This window comes from Accipiter gentilis, chromosome 1 (genome assembly GCF_929443795.1).
Source record: "Accipiter gentilis chromosome 1, bAccGen1.1, whole genome shotgun sequence".
Taxonomy (NCBI): domain Eukaryota; kingdom Metazoa; phylum Chordata; class Aves; order Accipitriformes; family Accipitridae; genus Astur; species Astur gentilis.
The window spans coordinates 35174243-35200002 of NC_064880.1; the positions used below are offsets into that span (position 1 = coordinate 35174243).

Here is a 25760-nt window from a genome sequence, read left to right on the forward strand (position 1 = left end):
TTTCTGCACCAGCATGTTCCTGGTTGCCAAGAGACGCTGAGTAAAGAACACTACCAATGCAGAAAGTATCACTTCCAAATGTATTTTTTCAAAAAACCTCTAGGGGATGGATCATGCCACTGCACAGACAAGCCTTTGAGATCTCACCTTCTCAGGCAGTTCTGTTTCTGCCCAGTTTACCTTGTATTAGCAGAACAATAATTATTGGGACAACCTTTTTTGTGATGCATTACTTATAAAATGTTAACACTTGCTTAACTGTGGGCAGTTGTTATTCTTTTTTTCCTCTGTTTTTTTCGGTCTCAATTAATTTGCCATTCCAAATTACAAAACAACATTGCTTAAAGCATATACCTCTTTCTTTTTTCCCTACAAAGGTTAGTTATTATTGAGTAAGATGTTAGGATGGTGGTTCTACATGAATACGTATGCACACCAAACCCGATTCTCTCCTGACATGTCCATTTATTTAAAGGGAACAGTGCTGAAAGACAATTGAACCAATAGTTGAGTCTAACAGCAAACTACCATGCTCTACGCTGTGTTTTCAATCTTGTGAATTTGAGCTGTACCATGTCGGCCTTCACAGCATTAAGCATTTGTGAATGAGTTTATTCAAGCTCATGAACGTCAGAAGACTTTTAAAGGTATTCAGGCACCAAAAGATGCAGATTTAGATCCCTAGTGAGGTTTTGAAAATCACTAGTTTGTCTGTTGAGGTCATGTGTCTGATCTTGAATCTCCAACAGTTGTGAGCCAGTCCTTGGATGGAGGTTGCATATATATATATATATGCATATAATATATATATTATATATATTTTTTTATATATATATATCTCAGACCTGATGATTTATCAAATGGGATCATTTATTCTAAAGGGCAGCCAACTTCCTAATGCCTGCGGCTGGAGTTAAGGGAGAGAAGCAGAATGGTGGGACTGGCCACCTCCCTGACTTGAGTTCGATTCTGCCCAGCTCGTGGCATTGGCACAGCTAGGACCTGGAGGACCGCAGGCTGAGGGGGGTGACTTATGGTTGACAGGGGCAGTGTGGCTGACCGAAGAATAACGTGAAATAATTTGCAAGTCTGACTTGCTCTTCTTGCAGAGTGGAAGTTGTTGGGATGCAGTTTCTGACGCAAAGTGGATTAACAGTAAAGATGCGGGCATTTGTACACAAATCCAGATACGCCTCTGCAAGCCCATCTCTGGCTACTGTGTGCGGCAGCAACAGCAAAGATGGTCACACCTCCCATGTAACAGAAATATATTAAAATTTATAGCTTTTATTTGTAAACTCACAGATCATGTGCCACACTGTGTAAAGTGTGATTTTTTAATTTTTTTTTTTCTTCTAGTTTAATGTTCAGAGCTAGTGTCATCCTAATTAGTTTCCACTGACAGAATAAATATTGTTCCATCTGTGCACTATTACAGTCGGCAACTGCAGGTTTGAAACACTTGAGCAGTGGATGTCAAGTAGTCTGTAAAGGGACTGGAAAGCAACTCATTTTGGATTATTTTGCATATAACACCATTCAGAAGAAGGTTATGGGAGCAATTCTCATCTGTACCACTATCATCCCAAAATTATGCTAAAATTTTGCTCCCTTTTTTCCAACAGAATTTACTTGATAATGATCATGAATACTAAAATGAAAGGATTTAATGCATTATGACAACATAAAAACACTAAGCCTTTTTTTTTACAAGTTTCCAAATGTTTTTTAAAAGGGAAACATTTATTATCATATTGCTGAGAGTGGGCCAGATGAGCTAATATCCTTATTTATTAGACAATCCTGAGACCAGAGGCAGAGCAACTTGTCAGGAATCTCCTTTCCATTTCCAGTGCAAACACCATGTAAAAGAAAATACACATTTATAAATGGTAACTCTATTTATTTAAGCCTTAGTCCTGGAAATCTCTTTGGCTGTGATTAAAGCAAATGAAATTAAAAAGCAAGTCAACACTGTATTTGAAGTTCATTTTGGTGGTGTTTTGGAGGGCTCTGAAAAACTCGTCAGGCAGGAGAAACAGGCACATAGAATTCTTTTTAAGAAGTATAGTTAGTTTCTGGCTGCAAGTCTGTCTGACATTGGAAATATTTCTTGTGAGTAATAATCCTTTACTTAATGTGATGGAATTTTTCCAGTTCAACTTCTTGTCCTTCTTGTAGCTTGATTAAACAAATTAATTTTTACATAATTGGAAATCAGCACAGCTCTTCCTGAAGATGTTTCTCAGTGTTTAAAAAATAGTCTTAAAAGAACATTAACATCTCAACTATTTAAAAAGAGGCAAATCCCAGGCAGCGTCCTTAGGAAATGCTGTAGACTATATAAATCTGATTACCCAAATTCTTCCTTAGCCGAAACAGGATCATATCTCATGATATCTGTGAAACTTACAGCTGATAGCCCCGAATATCCAAAAATATTCAGTGTCTGCATATTATATTAATAACTGAAATTGTCCAATATATGTCCCTTTATATATCCAGTAATATATTTTTTTTAATTCTCAGCAACATTAAAATGGAGGTAGATGTAAATATTTTGTTAGCAATTATATAATGAGAAACTTTAGTTTGCATAAAATTATTATATTTAAAGAGCATGTGTTCAGCTATAGAAAGCAATTGACTGCCAACCTCATTTTCAAAGGTATAGAAACCTGTGCAGAGATGCTGGGTTTTTTTGTTTGTTTTTTTTTGGTTTTTGTTTTCCTATGTGTTAAAGTTATCACATGTAAAAGAAAAAAAGACACACTTGCTCTTCTGTGTTTCTTAACATGTTGAGAAGTAGTACGTTTCACTTTGAATATATTGGTTTTGCTCTTAGAAACAAATAGAACTATTGTAGACATAAGAGAGGAAAAAGCAGCACTTACTGAGAATTTAACGATTCAGCCTTATTTACTGGAAGCTTGTGTTACTCTTTTATATAAATTTTGCTTTAGAGTTTAAATTATATGGCAATTTTAAGGAACTAAAACTCATAAAAGAAATGGCCTTAGAGGAGTGTTATTATAAATCATATTTAAATAATTAGACTTCCATCTTATTGAAATATATGTTCTTTGGATTTAAAAAGAGATAAAAGCATGAATATTGGCATGATTAGGAAATTATATTGTGCCACGGTGAGATTGATTGATAGTAGTTGAATGAAAATGAACTAAAAAGCTTGTAGAAGTAAATGTGTGTTCTGCTACTGCTTAGACAAACATTCTTATGTTTACCTGAGTTATAGGAGAGTTATGCAGGTGAGAAAGGAGGGTTATGCAGGTGAGAAGAGGCATCTTTCCCTTCTGTATTTGGTTTGTGCGTGTTACCGTTTTTGCTGTGAAGCCAGTCATAAACGAAGGAATAAGCTCACACTAAAACAGAGAGCGCTTTAACAATTTCACGATTTCACAACTGTTTTTACATCATCTTTACACCAGAAACAAACAAGTGGACAAATGAAAACCCATCAAAACTAAAAATGTGCTGAAAGAGCACACTGGCCTTTAATGTTGGCTATCTGGTAAGGACCCCTTATTTATTTAAGCTTTTTTTAAACCAAGTTCTGTAACTAGCTAGGCCAAAGAGATGCACATCTCTGAGAAAACTATCTAAGAAATGGTTTAAAGGTTCTAGTTAGAAAAATGCCTCTCTATTATTCTTAAACCATTTTATTGATTTGTCCCCCACCCACTTTTTTTTTGTTTTTTTTTCTTTTTTTTTTTTTTCATTTATTATATGTCCCCTAAAGGCCTCCTACACATTGAAGTCCACAGTGGAACTCAGTAGTGGGGATGAAGCAGAGAAACCACTGCAGGATTCCCTATTTCAAAGCTGAACCAATATTCACCATTGACACATTCATTCATCTGTGCAGGGTCATTGGAAATCCTCTTTCTCTAGTTTTTCCTTCCCTTCAGGGAGCAATGCTTAAAAGAGCAAACCCCTGGTGTGAGGAGATAGAAGAATTCTCAGCGTGGCCAGTGGTGCCAGGAATCGAATTAAAGTTGTCCATTTGCAGATGACTGTAATACTCAGCTCCCAGCACATTCAGCTGTGGGGCTTGCTGCAGATGTTTTATTTGAAATACTGTTGGTGGCACTTAGTTGTATTTAAAAAAAAAAAAAATTGGGCCAAAAAGTCATTTCTCAAAAATAAGAAATGCTGAATTTCAAAATGTGTGTGGTTCCTGCTGTTCCTTTTAGGTCTGGAGGTTGTTAAGGATCATGTGCCAGAGAGGTAAATAATTACAGAATTTACTTCTTTGGGTAATTTAACACTTGTCAGTTATTCTGCTATTGTCGACGTTCCTATTTTGGCATAAATCAGATTTTGACATTACTAAACCTACAATTTTGTTTTTCTTTGCACACATTATCTCTTCCATGTGAAAGGTACTTGGAAGACACGGTCTGCCATGAAACCTGAAATGCTTGCAGTCAACATGAAGAGCTCCTCTTTACTTCAGTTTCATTTCCTGTTAATAGAGATGAACTTGGTGAACATATCGGGGCATGTTTAGAAATTGTCAAACGGAGATTCTGTAAAAGGAGTTCTGGGAATTTAAAAAAGTCTCTGTCAGTTTGGAGGATGAAAGGATAAGCATAGTTAACCATTTGGTCAACTGCCCAAATTCCCATCCCAGCAACACAGTCATACTCTTCCCACATGTGGGTGGTGGAGGGGTTGGGGTAGTATGTCCCGAACCTTAGTGACTGTGAGGAGGTTTAATTTTTGTCACTAATTTCAAAGAAATCTCAGGGAAAAGGTATTTCTGTGAGTAACAGTGGCATGATCTGCCACCAACATAAATCACAGTCGCTTCAAGGAGCATCGGGAAAGGGAAGTGGGAGAGAGTTCTAGGCTACAAATTATACCACTGCCTAATTATGCAGCTTTACTCATATGACTAGCGAGATATCCACATGCATGTTAGCAACACAGAGGCCTAAATTATAGACATTAATAACAACCTGAAGAAGGGAGCAGGGGAACTGTTCAAACAATTTAAATTCTGTCATAGCAACTTGTGCCTTTAGATAGAGCCACCCCAGAAATATAGATTAAATTTTCTTTTTCAACTAAATCATACAGGTAGTATCTTTATGCAGTGCATATAAAAGTAAGCTCATTGTTCATCCCATAACGAGCACTTCTATACTCAAGTATTTGAGGTGTTATAAAGAGGTAACGTTACAGTGAGACATTTTAATCTAGTTGAATGACCTTACACAAGGGGAAGAATTTTTCCAAGAGGGGCAGTCCAGTAATGAGGGTGAGGTGTGTCCTAAAATGGCCCAGAGCTCATTCTACCTTATCAACTACTGCTACAATTCCTAATTTGTGGGGCAGTAGTGCTTTTTCTGGGCAGTCTATCATTTAAAGAGCTGTGCAAGACAGTTTAATCATTTTAAGAGTATGCTGTGTAACTGATCTTGGAAGTGCCCAGTACTCGCCAGAGATTTATTGAAAAAACATTTGTAGCATGACTGTCTTTCCTTTGAAAATAGTCAAAATATTAAAAAAAGCAGTCATGCTCAGCAGCAGTTTTCATTGATGCATTTAGGGCATTTCTCCTCTTTAGCAATCCAGACCTTTTTAAGAAATGTCATTTCTGGTTATCCTCAATACAAAATGGCCCATCAAAGCTACCTTGGTGCAACCTTACCTCTTAAATATCAGCCTGTGCCCTCTAACCATTTGTTATCAGGTACCTTTTAGTTTGGTCATGGCAAACGCTCTGTTAAATACATAGAATGAACAAGACATGGATACAGCCCAAGGCATTTTTCATTAAAACAGATATAGGATATTTATTTAAAATGCTTTGGATGTATTCTTGAAAAAGTGGCGCAAGATCTTTGTATCATAACAAACCTAAATAATTTTGTGCCTAATGGAAATAACATGAAGTTAAAAAAAAAAATATCCAAACAACTAACAAAAACTTTCCATGGACATGGACAAATTTAAGCCTTCCTTAACTGTAGAAAGTACTTAGCGAGTACTTGAATATAAAGGTTCTGCCTCATTTTCCTGTCTTTTGTGGGCTAAAGTTTCTAAAATCCTCATAAATGTGATTTCCTTGTTCCTACTGCCTACTTTACTCTTTATTCACAATACTAGGTATATCTTCAGAACAGCTAACCCCATATATTAGTATAGTGGGTTAGGTATTCACCTGCCACTCAGCAAGTGGGCTGACATAAACTGAGACGGGATCTCCACATGAATTTCACAAGCCATTGGGGGTAAGCATATTGAAGGGCTCTGCTGTATCTGAAGAGTTAAATTCCTAAAGTGAGTGGCAATCACCCAACGTGGCCTTCAGTACATGAAGAAACCAGAAACATGCTTGATAGGTGGTAGGAACAGAATCCTGCTTTGTTAACTTCAAAAATCTTTGCTGTCCTATTTTCTGACCACCCTTTAGCGCTGCTGCTCTTGATTTGGCGCAGCTCTAAGTTTGAGATAGAGGACGGTGCAGAAATGCACATAAAGAACAGGGGAAGGGGAGAAGGAGATCATGTATGTTGGATACAGGAGGAAAGATGCATCTGAAAGATCTGTGTCTGTTGGAGGAGATCTCCTGGCTTGCTGCCAGTGAATAAACTGTTAACATTTATTGAGTATAAAAAGCAATTAACTGAATGGGCTTTACCTTTTTATGAATAAAACTATGTTGTTCTCTAGGCAGAAATAATCTCGCAGTACACTGCAGCGCAGTTGGATGGTTGCTGAAAAAAGGGTCATTTAGAATTTCTCGAAAGGACATGTATTTGAGATTGCAGTTGATAGTCTGTATTGGGATAGTCCAAAACACGGTCTTCCTGTTTGTGTGCTTTTTCTCCCTCCTAGATTCCAGACTAGACACTGTACCATCGCTAGAAACAAACATCACCCCTTTCTTGTCTGGGAGGGTAAATGTATGTGTACGGTTATACATACATACATATATATAAAGAGAGAGAGAGAGATTCTCTAAACCAAAGCTTTATATTGTGTCTCTTTAAAAATCCATGTAAAATACAAATACGGAATCAAAACTGTAATAGTGAGGAACATATTTCCCATCTCACGCTGCAGGGCATAAGCTAATCTGCTGCTGAGACCAGGCCGGAACCCTCCTTCAACCCTGTGTTGTTTTTCATTACACAACTGGCTGTTTGCATTATGTTTTTTATTAGAACTTGATTGTTTAATGACAAAGATACAGAGTTATGCTAAAATAAATAGAAAACTCTACAGCAGAAAAGCAGAAAATAGACTCTATGAAAAATAAAGTAAAAGTCAAGGACTGCCAGATTCTGCTATGCTCACCTCAATCCCTCTAAAGGCCGGGGATGTTTTCCTCACTCACACATGCATTTTCTTTATTAACCCCCATCCCCCAGACAAACCCACAACTGTATTATATAGGACCTGGTATTGTTCCTTTTGCCTGCTCCATTTTTTAAGGAGATATTTCCATAAGCAATTTCAGTCAGGGAAGTTGTGTACTAGACTGCTCTTCCTTTAAAGACAGACCTAGTAGGCAAGTCTGTGTGTCTAAACCAATCTGAAGTGCAGGCAATATTGTCTGCCATAATACAAAGGATTCCAGTTCTGTTGGACAAATGTTCTCATCTGCTGCAACTCATCTATTATGTAGCTTTTGTAAATGTGTCATAATAGAACAGTAACCTCGGCAGTCCGCAGAGGTGGTTTGTGTGCAATCATTCAGACAAGTGGTTGCTTCTCTTTGGAGCAATTAAGTTGGGGTTTTTTTTGTGTGTGGTGTTGTGGTTTTGTTTTTTTTTTTTTGGGGGGGGGGGGGTGTTTAAAAAAGCCAACAAACAAAAAATGCAGAACACCAAGTGAAACAATTTTATATGGTATTTCATCCAAGCTGCTGTCTACCTCACAAAAAAATCTAAATAAAATTGCCATAAACAAGAGAAGAGAGAAATCTGAGGTGTTCTGTACTCAAAGGCACCCTATGGATTGTTTATGGTACCTTTTGCTGAAGGGCAAACTGTGATTGATGCTGGGTCCTGTCTGGGAGAAAGCTGGGCTATAATACTGGAATTTCACCGATGGAGAAGAAAATAATGTCCATGCCGCTGTAGAAGGTGCAATAGATTTCACATGGACTCCAGTTTCTGCTGTTTATGCTGTTTATGCTGTCTTTTGGTGGAGTTGTCCCAAGACAAGCCGCTCCAGGGCTCACCTTAGGTTTCAATAACAGCAAACGTTCCCAGTAGAGCTGTCTCCCCCTACTCGGCCATGCCCCTGTGGGGAGTCATCACCCCCTGACACCATGGAGGCACTGGCTGATGGCAGCACCTTAACTTCAACATGGATCTTAAAGGTTCTTCTCGCTGTCCTTTTTTTTAGGATGCTATTGCTCCTTCTCACCGATCCACAGTGCTCTGGGGCAAATCCTGCCTTGAGTTTCACCTGCCTCTGTAGCTTCATCTGCTTCTTTGACTTCCTCCACTTTTGCAATTTCTTATGCTACTCTGTACTCCTGTATATATGACACTCCGTCTCAGGGTAGCAGCCTGTAAGTAGTGTAAAATTTGGCAGGCGCTAGTTCTTCAATGGAAACTCCTCTAAGATTCTGATAAAGAAGGCTTTTGTGATCAGGCTAAGCAGGCCTAGAGATATCAGAAGGAAGAGTCTCAATTTCTATTGAAAGTCAGGCGTTGTTTGGGGTCAGCATCTTAGGTGAGCAGACTGGTGTTTTGTAGGCTTGATACAATGCTGATGGATCTGAGGCTGAAAAGTGATTTTTTTTTTTTTTTTTTTTTTTTTTTTTTTTGTGGTAGTGCTAGGAAGGTTCCCTCCTGCTTTAATCTTATGTTAGAAGTAAAAAAGGATGGTGACCATAGTTTTATAATGATGCCTAAGATACCTCCTGTGGATGCTACATTTCCATCAACCTCAGTTTTAGACTACTAAAAATATCATAATGTATGATATTGAAGGACTTATTGATGAGCAATTGATGCTTCAGAACATCTGCGCTTAGTAAAATCAACAGTACAAAATGCATATTATGTATCTTAGAGCATCAAGTTGTCACTCACAAATGATGTGAAGTTTAATGCATTATTCAGGAGTACAAGAGGAGGCAGTCCAAAGCAGCTGTGGAGTCTCTCTGTTATTTTATTTTATGTTTTTTTATGTCGTGTTATTTTACAGAGAGCGGAAGCTAAGTGTGTCACTTAAAGGTGCAGAGTTTGGAATTGCATGATAGGGTAAGCAGCAGCACTAAAAATGTTGGATCTGAGTACAAATTCAGTTCAGACTTAAGAAACTGGAAGATATTTTGATCTGAAAGCTACAAAAACCCATCTGGGAATGAGTTCTGGGTGTGGGGTTGTTTTTTGTTTTGGTTTGGGTTTTTTTCCTTTTTCCACTTTGCAGAACAAAGAAGCACATACCACAAAATCAAATGAAACTGGCATTAAATTGGTAGTCTCAGTTCTCATAGTCCTATTGATTCAGAAAGCTGCAAACAGATATGGAGGCTTAGAGGCTGCATTTAGGATTACTGAAGTTTGGGGGCTGGGGCATACAAAAGATGTAACGAGAGCACTCATTCAGTAAAGGAACTCTTCTTAACATCTTAAGATGGAATTCTGATATAAAAATCTCAGTTCAAGAGAATTAGTCTTCATCATTTTGTTGGTAGTTTCATTATTGATTACTCATCTTTATGTGCTTCTTTCCAAAGTCTTGGCCGCCGACCCAAACCTTCTCCAGCAGAATCTCTAGTAAGTAAAACATTTGCATCGCTATGTATTTCTCCTAGGGGGAGACAAAAAAGTAGTCTTGGTCATATCTTATTGATAACTTTAAATATTATGTCAGGCCTAAATCAATCTGGTGAGAGAACGATGGCTATTCTTCAAGATTCGCTCTGGATATTTAATTAGCTAGAGCTTATACGTGCAATTTATTTTCTTTTTTGCCTCTTTCAGCATTTGCTAGGTAGTAGTATTGATATGACTAGTGCAGCGAGGTGTATGTCTAGTTAAATTGAACTTTCTATTGATGAAAACTTATTTCTTGCTGATGGCTGTGTTTTATGAATAATATATGTCACAACGTTATATTTTCAGAGCTGTGGTGTTCTTTACATTAGGAACTTTGTTTTTTTGGTGCTAAGTAGGTACTAGGGGTTGATGGTATGTGCAGGAAAAACAGCGTTAGTTGTATACTTGTGTATATGCCTAAATATATACTTATATTATACATCCATAATGTTATTTTGAAACCAACCAATTTGCTCTATTTTTTTCTCAAGCATTTTCAGCTGTTACTGTGGAAGGAGAACTGACAAGTATTTCTTCAAGTATCTCTTTTTATTAGCCATTTTTGTTCATTATCATTCAGCTGGTGACAGCAACATTTATTATTTGTATATTAATGACTGGAAATTGTTAATTAATGGAAAAGCAGTCAAACAAAGCTAGGTAGAATTAACTTTATGCATGCTTGGTAGATGATACCCTACTTACAGTACTCTCTGCATTCCCCAAATACTCTCTGATTAAGTACCATTTACAGAGCTAATCCAGTCTAGCACAGTCTTTTAAGTAGTTTTAAAATTTGCTCTGGAAATATTATTGAACCCCAAGTATTTTCAAATACATTTTTAGGGGAGAAAAAAGTCTATATTGCAGTAAATCTATCATCACAGCTCCCAATTCCTTGAGCTTAATTATGACACTACTAAATGTGAAAATCTATTCAGCGCTAGGAACACTTTTCACATTACATTCACGCTAAAGATTGGCTGTTAAGAGCTCATTACTGGTAGTTTTCTAAAGAGCGGTTTATTAAACACTGTTACCTAATAAGCATCTTTGGTGGTGCAAATTGCTGAAAACAGTAATGAGTCTGATTAGACTTCATTTCAATTACGACAGCTTGTCTAGGAAAAAAAAAAAAAAAAAAGAAATCTCTTCTTGCTGCTTTGGAATCTGGCTACAAGGCATTAGATGGTTCAAAAGGAAAATGCCACCTCTGTGTTTCCTTTCCACAGTTCAGTAATGAATAGAGAGCTGTCCAAGTAGCCGTCCAATTTAACACACTGGAAAACTAGATGGGCAGCGTTGGAAGCACAATCCTGTTTGCTTAAAAATTCTACAAAGGCTTTTCAGTTAACATATCTAAATAGGGTCATATTTAGGTTTCCTTTTCTTCCATTGCTTAAGAATATAAAGCCATAAGAGGAGAGAAAATTAAAATTATTCACTCCTATCTGCTTTGCAGAGGTTATGCATTCCTCTGATTAGTGTAATGCACCTTTCAATTGTTATCTGTAAATCTAAATATGTTTTTGCAATCATGAAACTCACAGCTTTCACAGTACCTCATAATTGAACCTGTTTTGGTTTTTTTTTTAACTTCTAAAAAATTTTTCCAAAGTACAAACAAATCTTAATAAATTTATATTACTAGTATCAAATACTTCAGTGAATATTTGATAGTTTATGAATTTAACTTTTGATGGTAAGTGTGTTTAACTGTATTAATGTTAAGCTTTCTTTTAAGTCATTCCTGTATCTTACACGTTGTGAATGAAAAGTGTTAATAGAAAAAAGAGTTTAAGCTGATAGTTACTTAATATTTAGTAAAATCCTAATGTTCCTGCTGATATTGTTTTTAATACTAAATTCATGTGGATGCCCTTTTATAATATTATTTAACACAAAATTGAATGGAGAGTTTTATAACTAAAACCTTGTAATAAATTAGGACTGGAGAAACAACAAAAGGGGGACACACATGGAAGATGAGGTGCTGCTGAAGGTGGTATGTTGGACTGCGGTCTCAGACTGTCGCTGAAATCAGACTTCTGTCCAGTCAGTTTACAGCAAATCTTAGGAAGGTTCACATTCAATAAAGTTTGAAAGCCACCTTATTAGACATAGGAAATAAATCAGAAACCAAGCTAGTGCAGCAAATATCAGAGCTCTTTGTCTGGATTTTAATGAAATATTTTCTGTGACGAGTTTTTATTAAACATGTGGCACAAAACCCAAATGCTGGTGAACAAAATATTGTTTGTGTAATTAACTGCTGAATAATTGTTGCCTAAAAAGAAAATCATGAAGTAAAAAGTGGGGCACATTTATCTCCTTCACAATAAATTGTAAACTTCAGTAGTTCTTGTGACTTCAAACCAGAGAAGTGACAGGAGAATCAAGCCCATGAACCTCAGGGTCTAGGCATCTCGTATGGACACCAAAACCCCTTTTTGGGTTTTTTTTGTGATGTTACCTTTCTACCTTGTCTTTGAAATTCTTACAGTTATCTGTGATATATTGTATATTTTGTGAGAGAAAGGACTTTCATCAGTGTGCATCATCAAAAAAAAGTAAAATTGTGCAATTTTTTTGTTTTTTAGAACATCATACAAACACAAGTGCTATTATTCAGCTATACAAATGTGTGCCTATAGTGTGCTTTGAGATGCTAATCAGTGGAGCTTGACTTCTGTACCCTGAAGCAAATTTTAAAACTATTTCATCATTAGGTGACTACATATGCAATAACACTATGGACAAAATTACAGGAAAAATAACACAGTTTATTGTTATTTAAGCTATCAACAGTGCTCAGCTAGTTATTGACATGATCATCACATGGTTTAGAAATTTGTTGTCTCTTGAAGGTTGTTTACAGAAAAGTCTGAATTTGTGTGATAGCTGCAAAGGAATGTGACATTTTATCAGCTGGGCTCTATCATTTCTTTCTGTTTTTAGAGCCAGCGCATTATTCTTTTCTGTCCCTTGAAATGCCTGTGCACCTTCTCCATGACACACCGAATGTTTCAGGACATGGCTCAACTTTTCCTGTTGCAGGATGAACTTGGCTGTTTTTGAGAAAGGAGAACCAACATATAGCATGAGGAGTTAGTTTCTTTTCTTTTCCATTCTCTCCAGGAATATGGCAAAAATATCAGCATACACAGAGTTAAACTTCTCAGTTAAGGCATTCTCTCTCTGGTGCCTCTGTGTGCGTAAAATATATAAATGTATATGCAGAGCAAGAGAGAGATTTCTATGTTTGTCTATAGAAAATTCCCTGTTCCTCCTCCCCCCATCCCCCAGATAATTTGTCAAAGCTAACTGAACAATCTATATAGTTCCTTTCAGACACTCGGGAAACAATACAGTAAGTCCCAAACCAAGAGCATGCAAAAAATTGGCTATATTCCATTTTTCGGTAGTTAATTCAGATAAATTTTATTGAATGCACGAGAAAGAATCTTTGGAATTTGTGGAATACAATAATCGAAAGTTTTAAGTGGGGAAAAGATTTAGCTCAGCTTCGTGTTTCTGGGATGTCAGTTCTTTGGTTATGCTTCTGCTTTTAATCTTGTTTCTCTGCTTTGGGGGGAGCAGGAAGGAAAGGAAGGGTCAGCTGCTCACGCAGCTAAGCCCGGAAAGGAGCCGTGCTGGAGCTCTGTTTTCCCTAAGAGCGTGATTAGTACAGTTCTGATGACTTAACCGAGGTGTTCCCTACCTTGGGGAGGAAATCTCAGGTTCCCTGTGATAACATCACCCCTTCTTACAATGTCATCTCTCATGTTCAAATATAGATGTTTGTTCGTTTGTTTGTTTGTTTGTTTTTAATGGAGAGACCAAATAAGTATATGGGTTGATAATACAATCCTTTTATGTGGGATATGCTCTTCGGAAAGACAGCGTATGCCAGCGCTAGCCGCTTATAGTAGAGAGAAATGTGTGTGGTGTGTGCCTGGTATGATGGGGAAAAGGGAGAGAGAGTGGATGAGCTCTGCTAAGAGCTCCCTGCTCTTAATCCTGGGCCACGTCAGGAGCATTCTAAAGCAGTTTATCTTCATATGTTGTCTTGTATATAAGAAACAACACTAAACCCACCAAAACTCATTTCATATGTAGCTTTTTCCACAGCCTTCAGATCAAAGTTATTTTCTTCAGGCTGGACTAAATTATACGCAGGTCCCAGGAGTGAAGGACACTGAATTAATGCACTGTGTCACCCAGTCCTGGCTGTAGAATATTTTTATCGAAGTGCGGGATGCCACATCTCTTTACTATTTCATTAAAAATTAATGTGCAGATTGCCAAAAAGCAAAATGCATAAATAACATAAACAAATTTTGTGAAAGCTTGGTACACTGTGGAGTCATCTTAAGAAGGCTTTTTTTTCCTTGAGTATCAGATTACTTCTATATATACATTTAATCAGTATTTGTTCTCATTGAGCTAATTAGCAGACGTACTCTAATCTCAGTAAAGCAACTACTCATACCTTTCCTATGTTGGTAGGTTTTGGAATGAGTGCTTTAAAAGGAAAGCAGTATTCCTGGTTACAGGCTGGAGCATTGTGTTGTTGGCCGATATAAATTTGCTTTTTCACTCTTGTTAGTGAGTGTAATGGGTCAAACCTGACTACAGTTATTTGAAACTTACTGAAATTGATCTTTGCCTTCGTATTTGTAAGGCGAATAGGGCTGGTTAGATAAATCCCTGGCATTAACCTTCTCTTGCTATACATAAAGCTATGAAATACATACATACATATTTTTTTTTAAGTATGATGACTGAAAAATATATAAAAAATATAATGTAGTGGAATTTATACAGAGTGCTGCTGCTGATAATTAGAAGGAAATACATTTTAAAAAACTCTTGCTATGTAACTTGGTCTTGTGTTTTAGAGCAAGATTATTTTCTAACATTTTGGAACAGCATGATATAAAAAATAATCCAGCATCACTTAAATCTTTATTTATTGTGTGCCCACCTTGTTCAAATAAAGTATGTCCCTTTATGGCAGTTTTAACCCCATTTATCCTCATGCACAAGTGCTCACCTGTTATTTACTCACATAAGAGAAGGTCGATACTGCAGAACAAGGGGAGTGCTCTGTTGTGACATAAAACATACATATTCATTAGCTCTGCTGTCCCTGTGGACACGTGTGGTATGTCCTGATGATCTTCATTTGGCAAAAGGAAGTGAGCTTAAGAAGGAAATTGTCTTAATGGATTTAAGATACATGAAAAAAAAGGTTTTAAAAATGCTTTATTTACAGTGAGGCACCAAAGCAATAACTCGAAGTGTGAAAGAAAAAAATTCCTGTAAAAGGAAACAATTTACTGAATCATGATTAGCAACAGTAATGGAAAAAAATAAGAGGATCCAAAATTTGAAAATTATAATTTTCGGGTATTAATTTTTTTTCCTGGAAGAGTTTAGGTCAGGATCTGAATGTTCTATATGAGGCTCCCGAGTGCTGAAAATTCATTCCTTTTTCCTCTCACTTACTTGCTAAAAAACAAGTTCAGGGTTCTGTGTTTCACCTGCTGCAGTTGATTACGTGAGAAACACGATAAAGCAGCGAGTGTATTTTATCTGCTCTGCTTTTAAGGATTTGTGTTATGCTCTTTCAAGGTAAATGTGCCTCAAACTCCACTTCTGGAAAGGGAACCCAGGCAAAGGCTACTTCTGCTATTTTGTTGCTTAGAAAGAGAGTATGCATATTGCTGCTCTTCTAAAAGCTTTGGTTGGGTTTACTGGAGACATGAAGTAAGCACTTCAGTGGGAACACAATCATGCTCCAGGTCTAAACTATTTTGCATTTGCAAATATGCATAAATACTTGTGCCAAGTGGCCAAACTCCATATTCATTTATGACTGTATTTTACCATGTGAATATTTTAATTCTCAGAATCACGACAGTTATCCTGCAGTAGTTATATTGATTCTCATGTTTATATAGGCATCAATTGCAGACTAGGTGGTATATGAAATCTTTTTAAAATACATTATAGCTATAAGTGTGTATTCAGCGGACTACAAAAAGTGATTTTTTAATTTTTTTTATAAGTTATGCTTACTGTTGTTTAGAGTTACTGTTCATCTGAGTATTCTCACAGAAATTATTATCGTCTTACCCATTTGGCATTGAAAAAGTATGCTAGGTTCTTTAAAGGCGTGGTACTGCTTGGAGGTACTTGACAGAAACAGCTTAAAAATGTAAAGCCTGGGAAGAGGAAGCATTATAACAGGTTAAAAGAAAACTCATTGCAATTACTGCCTTCATTAGTGTGTTTGCTAGTTGGTTTAGAAAAGTGTTACGAGCAAATGAGTACAGTGAGGGCAGACTGATATAGTAAAATATTTTAAAGATGAGCTACAATTAATCGCAAATATGACCACTGCTCTACATGGAAGGGTTCTGATACATACGTGCATAAATGATTTTCCTCATGGCACACAGTGATAGTGTATCAATGTGATTATGCTGCGAGGATGGAGCCCTGAACTGGGAATGTTTTTGTGCTTAAGGACTGCAGCAGCAGAGAAACCGATACCTCCGAGGTGGGCAGCATCCTGGGAGGTCCGGTGGAGTGCCTAACGAACGGCCACAGTCCCTGTCATCCACATCTGTGGGCTGCTGCTTTGTTGGCCTAGGGATCCAACCTGCGTCTGCTGATAGTGTCATCTCTGGCCCTAGTTTCCCTTTGCTTGCTCGGCTATTATTTCTCCCCATTTCGGTTTCTTAAGGCCTTTGAAGCTGATGGATCTGCTAAAGGCTGTTTAGCCAGAAATGTCTTTGTGACTATCAAAGGCGCTGCTTTATGTAAATGGCAGGGAGGGAGGCGGCTTGGAGGAACTCATCTGCTGCAAATGTATTGCAGTTTGCTGTTGTGAGGTGTGAAAGTGTGATTTTAAAGGAATAATCATTTGACAGTATTGAAATTAGATAATTGGGATGTATTAGTTTGAGATTCCATGTCTGGAATCTCATTTTTAACCGGTCCAGGTTCTCCTAGAACATGTTGTGTTTTTCTTACCACTTTTACCTTTAAGTGCTGTTGACATATATGTGATCATCAATATTACTCACGATTTAAGTGTTTTGTTTTAAAGATTGAAATCTTTTCACTATCCCTGCTAGATGGGAATCATATCGTAAATACCCTGCCAACAGCTTGCTCCCACTGATGTGCATGGCATGCGTAGACTGTATATAAGAAGAGGAAGAACAGACCCCTGCCAAGAAAATGCTGAGAGCACTTTCCAGACCTGTTTTCATGAGTTTGTGGCTGCCACTGACTGAAAAAAAGCTTCCGAAGTTGGGCCCATGCAGCTGGGCAGCTCAGTTGGAGGCTCATCCTCCCACCGAGTCCTTTGACGTCAAAGGAGTTCCTCATGGACTGGAGCAGAGGTCTTCACTGAGTAATTAGAAAATAAATGTGGGAATCATTTTCTTTCCCCCTTTTTTTTTTTCCTGAAAAACATAATTAGCTCAATCCACTCTTCAAAATCCCTCCTGTTTCCAATTAAGAGAGATCAGTTGCGCTATCTTCAAACAGCTGAAATTATGCTTATTAATAAAAAATGGAGTGTAAAAGAAATGTTTTATCTTGAATTAATTTTTATTATTATGCGACATATGACAGTATACAGTCTTACGAAATGCTATCAGATTTACTACAAACCCAGGGAGTTGTGTGTCCTACGTCTCAAACAGTGGTTATGGCGTGACTCATTTATTCAGCTCTGTCCCATGTTTAAGAAGGATTTTAAAATGTGGATTTAGGGCCTGATCCTCAAGGTACTGACACCTTTGGCTCTCACTGAAGTATGAGGTTTGAGGAGTCCTGGCACGTTCCCAGTGAAGTGCCTATTTAAGTTGATGGCTGTTTTGGCAGAGCTGGTATCTGCGTGTCCACAAGAAGCAATCCCTTGGCTAAAATCATTATGGTCCGTTGTGTAAATCCTCAATGTCTTGAATAATTGGAGTCAGGAGTGAGAGTAGCAGTTCAGTGGGCAGGGACAGCTTTTGGAGTCTTTGGCTAAACGTGTAAGCGATCCAGAGTGATGAAGTTCACGTCCACTTGCAAGCCTAGAGGGAAGGCGGCGGCCGGTGGTACTCAGGGCTGTGGTTTTGGAGCTGTTTCCTACCTTGCAACAGTGTGCTCCTACAAGTCTGTTACAGACAGTTATCAGAAGTATCTCATTTACTTGTTTGCCCCTGGTGCAGTCTACCCCTTTTCAACAGCACATTCAGCCGTTGCTCAGATCGTATTTAACCATATGCCTAAAGTTAAGAACCTGCTCGAGCTACTGATGTTTACAAAGGAACCTGCAGACCTGTGCTAGATAGGACCTGAGGCACTGCAGGGATGAGCAGGGCAGGAAGAGAGAGAGACCACAACAGGAGAAGAATTATCTTCTTTTGCCTCAGGTGTGTTGAGGGAATGGTTGGAGGCCCCTGCTCCAAACTGAAACTGGTAGCTGGTTGGGAAGGTTGGTGTGCTGCCCTGTCTCTAGCTCCTCGTGCACAGTAGCTCTGTGTCATTTAGGTTTTGTTCCCCAGCATCTCTGGAAGTGCAATGCAACCTCTGCCGGTATCTTCAGAAAACCACAGCTGCTTATGATTTAATTTTAGCTTGATTATTTTATTAGAGATGTGAAGAGATGAGAGGTTTACTGAAGTCCCAGAGGCCTTTGTCTAAAGCACATCGTTGCTAACCTAGTTGGTTAGTTGGAAGGGGATGGTCATTGTTTGGATTTGTCTGTGGGACACCATAAATCTTTGGTTGTATTTTTACCCAGTGTGGTCCTAGCTAGTATTTCTGGACTTTTCCATGCCTGTTTTCAACAGAAACCCTTCTATTTAAATTGCAAGGAAGACTAGTTATTTATTTTTTATCTTCCGTAACAGATATAATCCTGGAAGGGGCTGAGCAGTTTGACGTGATACTGAGGGCACCAGCGGAGGAGGGTTCTTTGTGTGCACAAACTCATTTGAGCTCCCAGCAGGATTGGGCCCTGCTGGACATCCAGGATGTGTAGAACATTGCTTGTTCCTTTTTGCGTTCAGATTACAATGTTATTTTTTCCCAACTCTGGCATTTTTTCTTTTTTTTGTTTTGTTCATTTTAATTCATAAATCTGAATACGTAAGTGGATTTCTGCCATATGGAATTATTGTATGTGAAACTGATGAAGTATTATGTATTAGATTTTACATTTTAGGGCTAAGTGCACAAAATTAGAGGGGAAAAAAATGGTCAAACACTTGGTTCAAAGTAACTGAATAATGAAATTGTTGACTATAATTACTTTAAATGTAATTCAGATAGATCCAGCCGGAAAAAATTATGGAGGAAGGATGTATAGCAGGGCTGTCAGGACAAGGAAAAATAGATACTGCTAAAAAAGCCTACACTGCCTCTCCTATATAATGTATTAAATTTATCTTAAAAGCAATTCTCTGATAAGTACATACCTGTACTTAAATAACAGAATCCTTTCCTTTTGCCTTTTACAGCCCATACCAGCACAGTTTACACAGTTCAAAAATGTCGATAGCTCAGAGGATTCCTAAGTTAGCAAAGATTTTTTTAAAAAAATACATTCAGCCGTGCAGTGCTTCTGGATTTTCAGTAAGTTGTTAAGTAGATACGCTATCTACAGCACCGTGGTTTATGTCAGAGTTTAAATTACATGAAAAAAAACCCAAACAAACCTCTAAATATGCATGCCCTATGCCCTTATTTACCTGATTTTAGATGTTTATATCAGCATTTGAATTCCTAACAAAAGAAATGCAGGAAGGTGTATCAGCTCAAGCAAACAGCACCAAATAAAATACAATGTAAAATATGGAGAAGAAGTGGCTGCAAACATTAAGCAATTGGGGGGGGGGGGGGGAATGTTTGCATAATTAAAAGAAACTACAATTTATTCTTTTTTCTTCTCCCAAATCAGACATTTGACCTTTGTCAAACAATTATTGAACTGTTAACAAACGGAGTAAAATCTCTCAAAAGTTTGCTGCTTTTTTGATTAATATCAAATTGAGAAAATGGGTCTTTGTGTCCCCCAGTCCAGACCATTCCAGTGGATTCCATGTAAATACAGATTTCTTCACTGCTTACTAATGCAAAAAATATGCTTATGGTTAACTATTAACCTATGCTTCCAAATAACACTAATGATTGCAATGTGCTGGAATAAATGCTCATGTTTCATGGGATGAGAATAAGTCCTGTTCTCTTAAGCTTATCTAATCAAAGCCTAATCCTGCCTTTACAGCCTTTGTTAAATGCATTGGTATTTAATATGCATCAATAAATAAACTTTCAATTATTGTGCAGTGAGCATATCCAAAGATACCATGACAATGTGAAACTACTGGTCTATCTAGCAATTATTCCAAATAAAGAATGCTGATGATGTGATTTCCCCTCTCCTCTTATAATAGATAATTCAGATTTTCTGACATTCTTTTCAGCCTCATAATAAGGAAAATAAATTAATCTATACAAATAAAATTCAAAGAATTGAATTTTTACACCACCTAAATACATCTCCCCACTGTGACTAGAAATAGAATTATTTTATTTTAAAAGCATATGATCCATTCTAAATAAAAAATTCCAATTGATGAAATTTTTAAAGTATTTGTGAAGCGTATTTTGAAAAGCTTGCTAAGTGGATAGTGTATGGTATATGTTGTTGTGCTCTGACCTAGTGCATTCTTTCATCTCTTTAAATTGAATAGTCTTCCTTTTACAAGCCATTAAAGACAATGTGCCAAAAACATATTCATTAACTACAGTGCAGGTATCAGCCCAGCCAGATTCTCTGCTCCATCCATTCCTATTTTACCGCCTTTCTCAAAAGTTTCACTGCTGCTTTAGTGTATTCTTTGTGAAGAGTCTTTCTCATGGTATCTGTTCATTAGCACCTAGTGAAACATCAATCTACTCAAGTGCTGCTACATCTCTGTAATAGAAGCTTTCAGTGTTTTGGTAATCTAATAAGCCCAATATCGTAGAACAGGGCTAATTTTTGTTTCTCTGTTTGTTTTGTTTGTCTTTTTTTTTTTTTTTTTTAATAGGGGTAATGAACTTGTATGTCTGTTAGGCAGTTCTGCATTACAGGAACATTAATATTCTTTTCTTTTAGAAAAGCTTGAAGTAAATCTCATGACACTGGAAGAATTTTAGATACTGATTACTTGCAATTGGCTCTTGGTGACTTGCTCTTCAGATTTCTGGCTGAATTTAACAAAGTATGATTTCTGAAAAGCTTCTGATAGTTTCTCATTAAAATTGCATTTTTTTCATATGAGCATGCTTTCTATAATTTCACCCAATTTCATGATATATTTACTCCCTCTGAAAGGCAGTGGTTGAAACATCAGAAACAATTAGCAAAAAAGATTATATTAATGCTAAATGAAAGAAATAAATCTGCCAAAAACTCAGTCTCAAAGCTGCATTTGTCAAAAGCACTTCTCTGAATTAACTTTTATAGGATAACTGTATAATTGTTAACAGACTTTTTTCTCAAGTTGTCAAAGTGTTTGAAAAATGAGAGAGAAAGAGAACGCTCAGGAAAAAAAAAAATCCACAAGTAATCAATGACATGCTCACGTGTACTGAGATTTGCAGTACTTGTACTGATAAAATATAAGGCTCAATTAGAGGTACTTTGCAGTTTTCAGGCTAAATTTAAATGATTTGGTGATTTGCAAATACATGAATCCAAAAATAAAAATGACGAATCCAAATGCAAATGAGTGCAACTGCAATAAAATATAATTGCAAATGAATCTGTTGCTTTATTCATTTATTGTGTAATTACTGCAATCCTTCCCACCTTGTTTTCAGTATTTCTTAATCATTAAGTCGGAAGCATGACAGCAGTGCCAGCCCTGGCATGATTCTCTTTGACTAAAACCTTGTAAATTAACACAATTAGCACAGCATCATCCTGCTAATTAACTTCCAGTGTCTGGTGCAGTGGTTTTGCAAACAAGGAAGAGGGAGTCAGAAGGGAATAAACATGCCATTCTGTTACCAAACTGTGTGCTGTGTTAGGTTTAGCTCAGTGAGGCTAAGCTGGCCATGTCAGATGCCAGAGTCAGGCAATGAAGAGCTAAAGGGGTTGGGGAGAAAAACAGGAGGGGGTAGAAGCTGTCAAAATAGACTGCAGTAATTCAGAGGGGAGCTAGTGCCACAGATGCTTCATTTTGACTAGGCCTCCTCCGTATCAGGGAATCTGTGCCAGAGGGCACAAGACTGTTTGCAAAAATCACTTTTGGTAATACGAGAGAGATTAAGGAGGTCTATTTGATACAGCTGTACAAAAATCAGCAATGTGTCTACCATGCATAGGTATGAGTTGGAGGGGGTTATCTTAACGCTTGTAAATTGCTCTTACTGCGCGCGGTGGATTACGAGGAGGGGGCATAATTCACATCACGTTATTTAAAAGATTAATTGCTTTAAAATGACATTTGCTTGCTTTTTTTTAATTGATGGTTTGGGGTTTTTTTTTATAGCCAGCTGTGGAAGCCACAGAACTTTTAGGGACTTGGCTTCATTGCTTTTTCATTTTCTTCATCTTTTTTTTTTCTTTTTCTTTTTCTTTTTTTTTTTTAACCCTCTTTCTTTGTACCCTGGAGGCTGTGAGGCGGGGGTGGAGGGGAAGAGCGAGCAGAGCAAGCAAGAGACCGACAGACAAGTCATGCTTGTTTTTTTTTCCAGAGCCTCAACAACAGAACTGAGAGGCAGAAAGGAGCCAGTTGTAATTCATACCGAGTTGTAGGCTTTGTGTGATGAAAGCGACGGAGCGCTGCCTGGGAGATTGCTTTGCTGCACTCCACGAAGCAGATTTGAAACTGTCGTGGACCACTTTAGATGAGAGTTGGATTATGGAATGACCTGCTATGTCTGTGTCATATTGTTCTGCGCAGGGTGCATTATACTGTGCTAACTAGGTGTTCAGTACCAAATAAGAGAGGTATCCTAGATGTGATCTGTCAGCTGTGTCTCATATTTTTATATTGGTTAAAATATAAAACTGAAACAGTGATGAGAGAGGACAGAGCAGTTGGATGCCTTGTATGTTAACAATAAATCAGCACTCAGAGTATTTAAAATGTACTGAGTCTTATTTAATTATTTTGAGAAATCTGGCATTACCCATATTTTTTTGAACTAACAAGGAACCCCCTACTGAATTGGCAAAAAAACCGTGGCTCCGCGTGTATGTGCCTACAATAAACCAAGCAGCTTATACTGCTTTGTTAAGGGCATTGCATTTTCTTTCCTTAAGGATTTGTGGTGTTAAGTCCAGCATTTCAGACAGCTTAAGAAGTTCACAGACAGTACAGTTGAGAACTCATTTAAAAGCACCTGAAAAAGGCCGAGCTTGTTGTTAACTTTGTTTTTTCCCCCCACCCTAGGCTTGAAGATGCAGTGGACGCCGGAGCATGCCCAGTGGCCAGAACAGCACTTTGATATCACTTCAACCACCCGGTCCCCTGCCCACAAGGTGGAAGCCTACCGGGGGCACTTGCAGCGCACCTACCAGTACGCCTGGGCCAATGACGACATCTCGGCTCTGACCGCCTCCAATCTTCTGAAAAAGTATGCAGAAAAATACTCCGGTATTTTGGAAGGCCCAGCCGAGCGGCCCATTCTCAGCAATTACTCTGAAGCTCCCTCGGGGCTGGTGAACGGGCGCAAGAACGAAAGCGAGCCCTGGCAGCCGTCGCTGAACTCGGAGAGCGTGTATCCCATGAACTGCGTCCCAGACGTTATCAGTGCCAGCAAAGCTGGGGTAAGTGCAGCCCTCCCTCCCGCAGATGTCTCGGCCAGCATCGGGAGCTCTCCTGGGGTGGCCAGTAACCTGGCTGAACCCAGTTACTCCAGCAGCACCTGCGGAAGTCACACCGTTCCCAGTCTTCATTCAGGGCTCCCATCTCAGGAATATGCCGCAGGATACAATGGCTCGTACTTGCATACCAGTTACAGCGGCCAGCCAGCACCTGCACTTCCATCCCCTCATCCGTCCCCCTTGCATAGCTCGGGACTTTTACAGCCCCCCCCACCGCCGCCACCACCAACCCTCGTCCCCGGCTACAACGGGACCTCTAACCTCTCCAGTTACAGCTACCCTTCCGCCACTTATCCTCCTCAAACCGCTGTTGGCCCCGGGTACAGCCCTGGGGGTGCCCCGCCACCCTCAGCGTACCTGCCTTCAGGAATCCCTGCTCCGACCCCTCTGCCCCCCACCACCGTCCCCAGCTACTCCTACCAGGGCCACGGTCTGACGCCCATTGCGCCGTCTGCCCTGACAAACAGTTCAGCCAGCTCTCTCAAAAGGAAAGCTTTCTACATGGCAGGGCAAGGAGAAATGGACTCCAGTTATGGAAATTACAGCTATGGCCAACAGAGATCTACACAGAGTCCCATGTATCGAATGCCCGACAACAGCATTTCAAATGCAAACAGGGGGAATGGTTTTGACAGAAGTGCTGAAACATCATCCTTAGCATTTAAGCCAACAAAGCAGCTAATGTCCTCTGAACAGCAAAGGAAATTCAGCAGCCAGTCCGGTAGGGCTCTAACACCCCCATCCTATAGTACTGCTAAAAACTCACTGGGTTCGAGATCAAGTGACTCGTTTGGGAAGTATACCTCCCCAGTAATGAATGAGCACGGTGACGAGCACAGGCAGCTCCTCCCTCACCCAATGCAAGGCCCGGGACTTCGTGCAGCTACCTCATCCAACCACTCTGTGGACGAGCAACTGAAGAATACTGACACACACCTCATTGACCTTGTTACCAATGAGATTATCAACCAAGGACCTCCCGTGGACTGGAGCGACATTGCTGGCCTAGATCTAGTAAAGGCCGTCATTAAGGAGGAGGTTTTATGGCCAGTATTGAGGTCAGATGCGTTCAATGGACTGACTGCTCTACCTCGGAGCATCCTTTTATTTGGACCTCGGGGAACAGGCAAAACGTTAATGGGCAGATGTATAGCTAGTCAGCTGGGGGCCACGTTTTTCAAAATCACTGGCTCTGGCCTTGTCACAAAGTGGTTAGGGGAAGGAGAAAAAATTGTCCATGCCTCCTTTCTCGTGGCAAGGTGTCGCCAACCCTCGGTGATTTTTGTTAGTGACATTGATATGCTCCTTTCCTCTCAAGTGAGTGAAGAACACAGTCCAGTAAATCGGATGAGAACCGAGTTCCTTATGCAGCTGGACACTGTACTGACTTCTGCTGAGGACCAAATAGTAGTAATTTGCGCCACGAGTAAACCGGAAGAAATTGATGAATCTCTTCGAAGGTACTTCATGAAACGACTTTTAATCCCACTTCCTGACAGCACAGCGAGACACCAGATAATAGTACAACTGCTCTCACAGCACAATTACTGTCTCAATGACAAGGAGGTTGCACTGCTTGTCCAGCGCACAGAAGGCTTTTCTGGACTAGATGTGGCTCACTTGTGTCAGGAAGCCGTGGTGGGCCCACTCCACGCCATGCCAGCCACAGACCTTTCAGCCATTATGCCCAGCCAGTTGAGGCCAGTTACATATCAAGACTTTGAAAACGCTTTCTGCAAGATACAGCCTAGCATATCTCAAAAAGAGCTTGATACATATGTTGAATGGAACAAAATGTTTGGTTGCAGTCAGTGATACTACTTTAAAAAAAACAAACAAACAAAAAAAGTAATGAATGTTGGCACACACAGAACCTGCTACATAGGGTAGAGAACCCTTTTCAGTAGTGTTAAAATTGCAAAGGGTACTGGGAAGACTACAATTTACCTTGCCTCTAAAGAGCCAGGGTAGACTTGAAGGAAAAGTGCATCAAACAAGAGCTGCTGATCTGAAAAAACCACACATGACAGAAAGCGCATGTTGATGCTCAGTTC

General features: G+C 38.8%; 1 protein-coding gene across 2 annotated transcripts in view; it reads left to right on the forward strand.

The window, feature by feature from the left end:
* The window catches only part of FIGN (fidgetin, microtubule severing factor), a 97001-nt gene extending 71461 nt beyond the window's left edge, over positions 1-25540 (forward strand). For both annotated transcript variants that reach the window (XM_049811712.1, XM_049811722.1), the window contains one exon: positions 23273-25540. In XM_049811712.1, coding sequence (XP_049667669.1) covers positions 23273-25521 — 2249 coding nt within the window. In that variant the 3' untranslated portion in view covers positions 25522-25540. The remainder of the gene's footprint in view (positions 1-23272) is intronic.
* Positions 25541-25760: the final 220 nt, after the last annotated feature.